This window comes from Morone saxatilis, unplaced genomic scaffold, assembly GCF_004916995.1.
Source record: "Morone saxatilis isolate NCDOM2014 unplaced genomic scaffold, NCSU_SB_2.0 Contig6, whole genome shotgun sequence".
Taxonomy (NCBI): domain Eukaryota; kingdom Metazoa; phylum Chordata; class Actinopteri; family Moronidae; genus Morone; species Morone saxatilis.
Window position 1 is genome coordinate 9,560,661 of NW_023340206.1, and position 7,527 is coordinate 9,568,187.

General features: G+C 41.9%; 1 protein-coding gene across 3 annotated transcripts in view; it reads right to left on the minus strand.

Moving 5' to 3' along the window:
* LOC118339792 (N-chimaerin) overlaps positions 1-7,527 on the minus strand; it is a 17,713-nt gene that overhangs the window by 8,962 nt on the left and 1,224 nt on the right. For all 3 annotated transcript variants that reach the window (XM_035677539.1, XM_035677541.1, XM_035677540.1), the window contains exons 3-8: positions 6,866-6,904; positions 6,714-6,769; positions 5,031-5,062; positions 4,794-4,907; positions 3,533-3,659; positions 2,915-3,076 (exon numbers count right to left, since the gene is read on the minus strand). In XM_035677539.1, coding sequence (XP_035533432.1) covers positions 2,915-3,076; positions 3,533-3,659; positions 4,794-4,907; positions 5,031-5,062; positions 6,714-6,769; positions 6,866-6,904 — 530 coding nt within the window. The remainder of the gene's footprint in view (positions 1-2,914; positions 3,077-3,532; positions 3,660-4,793; positions 4,908-5,030; positions 5,063-6,713; positions 6,770-6,865; positions 6,905-7,527) is intronic.

Consider the following 7,527-nt stretch of genomic DNA (forward strand, 5'->3'; position numbering starts at 1 on the left):
GCCCTCTCTGCAGCAAGCTAACAAGTCGATGGTGAGTGTTCATGTTTCCCAACGTGCAACATTGTCCCAGCAGTATAATAAAGAGAGCTTCAGTCACTAAAGTTGGATTTTTAACTCCTTACATTAAAGGCATAATGAGAAGGATTTCCTAAAGAGAAAAAAAAAAAATTTCTTCTACAAGAGGTGTGTGGCAGCATTCACACAAAATCCGGTAATGTGGCTCCTTCCTGCAGGGTTGTGTGGAGGTGTTGGCGTGTTTATTTGTACTTTAGAACATAACCACAGACAAACAATGCAAAGATAAGGTTTGGTAGTCTGTAACACCGTTCCCTCATTCACTCTCTTGCATGTTTCTACAGTAGCCCAGAACTAAACCAAACACTGACCGTTTCCCCGATAGGGATTGATTTTTCATTTATTATTATTGTGAATCTTGGTCACAGCTCTTAAAAAAACTAATCTGTGGGGTTAGTTTTAACATTGTTTTTTTTATGGGACAAAATCAGATGATACATCGTTATTGGATTTTTTAAAACTCCAGCCTCGCAAATCCAGTATTAGTTGGGCTATAGTTTCAATTATAATGCCTTACAAGCATTGCATGCTTTAAAGGTGTTGTATGTAAGCATTGTTAATGTTTGTGTAAACTTAACTGAATATTCTTTTGCTCCATTCAGTGACATTTAGTCATTAAATCATAGTTAGGGTTATTATTTGTTGCACTCATACCCTTGCTAATAAACTCCGCTTTCATTTGAATATCAGTACCTTAGAGTTGAGCTGTCTGTTCAGTGTAATTACTGACTATGTTAATCTTTTACATTTTGTAAGCTTTGTGTGTGTCAGCTCACAGCCTCCTCCACTTCTGACCTATCCTTGCTTTGTCTTTATAGCCTGAAGCTGCAGACTGTTCCTCCTTGCCTTCAGTGCCTCCTCTATGCCTTACTCTCGGTGAACATCTGGGGGCAGCGTTGGGAAAGGATGCCTCCTGTTTTGACAGCACAAAAGCAGAAATAAAAAGCACAACAAGAGAAACTGCAACTACACGGAGGAGCCATTCAGCGAAACCAGCAGCAAGATGCAGTCAGACACAAAGCAGCTGCGCAACAGTCACTGCTTTAAACAGTCAGTTGCTGGTGAGAGGTGGTCCTCCAGCAGTGGTGGTAGCAACTACAATCAGCAAGCCCCAAACTATGGCATCACTGGAGCTGAGCAACAAGCAGACCCCAGAAAGTCAGTGTCCACCAGGAAGCACTTTGTCCACATGCAGAAAAGTCTGTCCTCCAGCAGCCAGTCCCTTTCCAGATGGCCCCATGCCAAGTGTGCCCAGTGCCAGTGCCAGTGCCAGTGCCACTCAGGAGAAGCAGCCCACACCGCCGGAAGCCGTCACAGGTAATCACAATGATTGGTTATGTACTGTAGGATGCAGGACAAGAGAGTGGCAGATTGTCTGGGTATTGAATCTGCAGATTGGCAGCGAAGAACCTCAAACATATCAAAGATAAGACGGAATGTGTTTGAGGTTTACAGAAATATGCAAGGACATGTGATCAGAGGCCAAAGCAACAGTAACTTCTAGGGCTGCAGCTATCGAATATTTTGGTAATCGAGTATTCTATCGAATATTCCATCGATTAATCGAGTAATCGGATAAAACATACTTTTGCTTAATTAAAGCCCGATTATAAATATACAATAGAAAACAAGACAGATCACTTAATAATAACAACCAATTTGTTTCCTTTTTAAGAAAAACTGACATTTATTTATTATACATATTATGCAAAGTAGTAAACCGTTTCAGTCAAAATTTCTAATAAAAATAAATAAAATTACTTCAAACTAGCTCCATCTTTAATGTACACACACCACGATGTTGTCCTTCATTTTTTAATTTAAAATAATCCCACACCTTCCACATCTTCTGTCTCTAACTCTTATTACTTTCGCGTTCGCTCATTTTCACTGTTTTCGGTCCCGGTGTCAACCAATCTGTAGTAACGCCACTTCACATTCTCAGTAACGGTAACGGCGTTGCAACGATGGGAAAAGTAATTCATTACTCCGTTACTGAAAAAATAACGCCGTTATACTTAAACGCCGTTGTAGGGGACGCACGTTGTGTCACACTAAAAAGAATCCGTGCGAAACGTGAGCTTTAAATTTAATTAAACGAAGCTTCCTCGATCATTTTTTGTAATCGAGTTACTCGAGGAATCGTTGCAGCTCTACTTTATATATCATTTTATCAGACTTTTTACTACATTCTGGAAATATTATGAAGAGATCGATCGCTCCAGTTTCTTTTGCACACTGCCCACAGCGTGAATCAAATGACTTCTTGTGTCTTCTGGATTCAGGCGCAAACATTTACATTTAAAGACGCAAATGTAAATCCAGCCCATCTCTAATTCTCTCTCTGGATGAATCCATCCTAAAAACCAAAGCTCATCTCAGCGTTCCTGCACATTTTCCACTGTCGGTTTCTCTACTCATTACTGATATCACTTTGGAGATAACACGAATGTCTAATTAATCCCCATTTTTATTGACTTCTGCGACATGCAAAGGAAATTAACAAAACAGCCAGTCAAAGAGACTTGATGAATGATTAAATTAGTCTCAGAATGGTTCTTTTTATGGGCTAATTTCAGACTGTCGCTTCCTAAAGGGAATATTATTCTGTGCCAACACTACTGCTTTTCTTTTACTCCAGAAACCTCCTAAGCCTTCAGGTTGATTTGCCAAAAACAAATGTTAACTGAAGGATGCTTTTGGCCTGACTTGCTGCAGTTCCTGTTAAAAAAGAATCCAGATTTCTGGAAGAGTTATGAGCTTTGTAGATATTGATCGGTACTGAGTATTTCCAGAACAACCCCTTGTCAAATCCCAGCATCAGTGCATCTGTCCTCACCCTCTCCTCCGCGTTGTGGTCGTCTTTGGCCGGAGCGGGTCCGTCCGGGGCCTCTGGGCTGAGCGGTAAGTGTTTTTTCAAGGTGGGCTCCTGGTTCAGGGTGGTGTAGCCCACATGTTCATAGATAGGGTTTATGGTCATCTTAGCGATGTACTCCGCTGCCTGGTAGAAAAGAAGGTCACTGTAAATATGACAATGTTTCAGCGTCCCCTAACACTGTGAATGATTGTCTTTTCTGTCCCTGGACTCAATCTTAAAATAACAGTCTTCATTTACACGGTTTTGTTCCCTTAAGTATTTCTTATTGTCTAATGAAACAAATAAACACTTAACGGGGAGTGAGCTCCACAAATGTTCCTTCTTTCTTCAGGGATTATTATTTCTAAGTAAACAAGCGGTGATGAAATGGTTTTACGTGACTCAAAGCTTCTTCAACCTGGCGAGCGTGGGCTGAAAACTAGTGGCCAAGTAATCGTCCATAATCAGTGTTTACATTCACAGTGATTACAACTATTCAGAGCGGATCAATGGCCCTATGTTATATGAAACAAGCCAAAACTTACACGATGAAGTACTTTGTGATGTTGCTTCGAATGTACGACACACACACATACAAACCTTTGTCTCGATGTAGAGTGTGATGAGGCCGTCTGTGACCAGGTCGTGGATGGACTCGAATCTCTTCTCTCCGACAAAGTGCTTCCCGTCATGGTACAGACGGAAGTTTCTCGTCTGGTTCCCGAACCTGGAAGGAATCGAGGAGAAACCTTCTTATTTTTAACATAACATTTGATCAAAACGACGAGACAAGAGTGCTTATTTGTTTCACGTACTACGTCCAAAGAGCAAAAAAAAATAAAACAAAAGAGGCTTCATCATGACCAAACTCTAGTTATATTTTCTCTCTTCATACACAGAAACACTGCAGCCCTTTAAATGGCACAAACTCGACGCCGCTGTGATCGACAGACCCTGAACTGGGCCAACACATTACCCACTCCTCAGCGGACCACAATGAAACCGCCGCTACATCATTAACCCAAAACCCAACCTTTCCTTTTCTGCAAACCCAGAGCGGAGCACTAGTTTATGAAGGGAGTATTTATGGAAGGTAATTATAACCACAGGGACGGGAGAGAAACAGGTGGAAGGATGACTATGAATAGAGCCCACTGACCCAAAACCAAATTCAAATGATGCCACGCACCCATTTAAAAGTGTGGCACCTACTCCGAGAAAAACCATAGGTCATGTTCGAGTGAAACAGACGGCTGAAGACTTACGAAGGCGCGTTAAACTTCTGTAACTAGGGAGGAAACTACCACTCCCTCCATGGGAGACGGCGCGTGGAGCCATGTGAGTTGAGAGATGAGCGCCTCTGAGCAGCTTACAGCTCCACCGCTGACTTTTAAGCCCTCACACCTCGCAGCACACAACCAGACACGCTCGGCTTCTCTTTTTTTTCTCTTCTCGTCTCGCCTCCTCGAAGAAATGTGTGCAGGTGTAGACAAACAAGTGGAAGTGGAGAGGCAGGACGCGCGCAGTATAAGCACTCCTTCAAAATAAGAGACCTTCTTTGGCTTTCTTTCTGAAGACTGCGTGTAATATATATGTTTTTTTTTATTTCACATAGCACTATTTGTATTTAATTTCCACATGTACAGTTTAGTTTTAGTCAAGCTGCTCATATATTTGCACACCGTTCATACTTTTAGTATTGCTTAGTGTATATACTTTCATTTACATTTATATTTTGGGATATTTCTCCTAAAGGGGGATCAATAAAGGAACATCTTATCTTATTGGCACCACTAAGCTCACTTTTGTTTTCGATTGTCCCCTAAATCAGCTAAATGCACAGGAAAACAAACAAACCTACCTCAGAGCCAGCGTGTACGTGCCCGGCTGTCTCTGACTCTCTCTGATGAGGTAGCTGCCTTCGGCCTGACTCAGTAACTGGTCGGCCTCCTCTCTTGAGATCATCCCATGGTACCTGCACGTAAAAGCAACATTCACAACACCACCATAGAGTCCAAGTCTAAGAAACACTTCCTCCACAAATTGTGTTTTTAAGCATGTAAGAACATTGGATTAAATAGTCAGGAGGAAAACTTACTCTCTTCCGTAGTATTTAGGTCGGTTTTCCACCTGCAAAGAAAAATAAGTCTGTAAAACTGTTTGGTTTAAGGTTTAAGGTTAAAGTTTACTCTGGCACATTTTCGTAAGCGAGTGTGAGTTCGTGAGTGTGTGGGCGGCGGGGAATATTGCACGAGTCAGACAAAAAGAGCAGAACGTTCTGTTGTTCTCAACAAAACTGCTGTCGAGCCAATAAATCAACAGAGATCCAACAAACGGCGCTGAATGTTAATTTGGATGCTCTGTTGTTCGTATGTGCATGAAAGACACAGGGGGAGAGGAAAGCGAGGGACGCAGAGGGAGCCTGCAACGAAAATGAAAATTGCATTTTGAATGAAATGATGAAATAAAGGAGTACAGAGTGAAATGTCTACCTGGCAGAGTGTGTTAGAAACAGTGTGTACGTTGCACCAGTTTAGGCAAATGTAAGTTTTTGAACATCCTACACGAGGCACTTGTAGAAGCAGACTTTGTATTTGTGCTGCCAGCGTTGTCTGTTTGTTTTTAGCTCGCGATTTATTAAAGAATAACTCAAGAGCTCCATGGAGAGCTCTCCACTTAACAGCTCTTTCCCTACAAAGATTTATGTCCTTGGTGGACACTCCAAGACACTCGACAGTCAGTGGGAGAGTGAAGTACAGCTATCATTACTCAGGATTATGGACTAATTGTCATTGGAAAGAAATCAGATTCACAAAAATATTGCACAAATGACAAAAAGATGAAGAAAAAATCATATAAAAAGAATGAAAAGATGTCAAATCTCCAGATATGTTCAATTTAGGAGTAAATAAAACAGAGAAAAGCAGCAGAGGCTCACATATAAAAAGCTGGACCATGAAAACAATTGATTATCACAATTTTATGAGGAGAGTCTAACAATACCTCCTGCTAATTATCCCCGAGGTCTTCCAGCTAAGAGGACAGCCTCTACTTCTTAATGTCACCTCGACATCCCACAGATTAAAAGACAAAGACAAGTGCTTATTGGTGCATCATTGAACCACATACGGCTGAACTCCCAGCAGATGATAGCACGGGGGGCTCTTCCACCCCTCCTGTCGCTGCCCGCTGACTTTAACTGGGTCAGCACCGACTCTCTGAACAGATGTTTGCGTCCTACCAAGGTCTTTTACAGATTAACACAAACACCAGACACATTTTTAATCCCCACTTGGACTCCCCCAAACCTGGAGGAGCCTCTACTTATTAACAATAACCGGTTCATCCTAAGAGGAAAAGCACAGAGCCTGCGTTGGCTTTACTGGCAATATATCTGTACACACATGAGAAATAAAAAAAACTAAATCAGGCAACATTTTTCAGACGTTAGATGCCGCCTTTCCTGAAGACGAAGTATTGTTGAACTACAGCAAAAACAATCAGCCCTGCTACAAGCCGTGTCAGCGGATACAATCTGTGAGGAGACAAAGCACACACACACACACACACACACACACACACTAAACACCTGTGAAAGGATACACTCAGCTGACTCTGATGGCAACCTGTGTTAACCCAAATAACGTAACAGCACACCAACAATGTGGCTTCGTCATCTGTGGGAACCTCCTTAAACTTTACAGAACATTTAAGCTTTCAAGAAAGGTGATAAAAAGCTGAATAATGCGCTAAAATACTGTTTTATATCTTATTATGTCACCTCAGAGGTGCAGGTGAGTCTGCGTGGGTGAGGGGCCTCCTGCTGGAGCTGGTACACTGTGGCAGAAAACACGCAGCGAATCAGCAAAAAGCAAATTACAACCGTAAAAAATAAAACACTTTAACATTTTAATAATATCTATAAATACTTACAGTAAGACTTCCACACTGGTGGCCTGTATTCATCATGATCTGAGGACAGAAGAAGCACAACAGCGTCTTAAAACAGCCTCTTAATTGACTTTGCTACGGCGCCGCCAAGTGGGCAAAACACGACACTGATCGGAGCGGTTTTAATTTTAATATACCTCCAGATAAGACCAGGATTCTCTTACTTCATCTTCTTTCTCACTTTAAATCAGTGAAATAGCAGAACACCTACTTAAGAATGCATCTTACATGCAATCAATCGTCCTCAAACGCTGGGAAACGGGGATTTTTTGAGCAACGGTGTGATTTTCACGGCTAAACGCTGAAACTGCTGAAGGACATTTTGCAGTTTTATTAATCTTAGCGCCTAAAAAAAAAACATGACACATGAAGTCGAGGCTTTCGGCTGCTTTCTTTCCTTTAATTTCACAACGGGAAGTGTAAACGGTGGCTTAATAAATCTGAATCTGTAATATAAATGAGCTCTTGCTGTGATTTTCATCTTTCTTACACTTACACACCGAGGGAGGGCCTGAGGCGGAGACATCTTCTCTGAATGGGTAAAACTAACAGCCGGTTTCCTGCCTCTGTGCACTGCGCGTTATCTCCACAAGCCTTATCTGCTCAACACTCGTCGTCCCGGTATCCTGTCGTCAAAATAACTC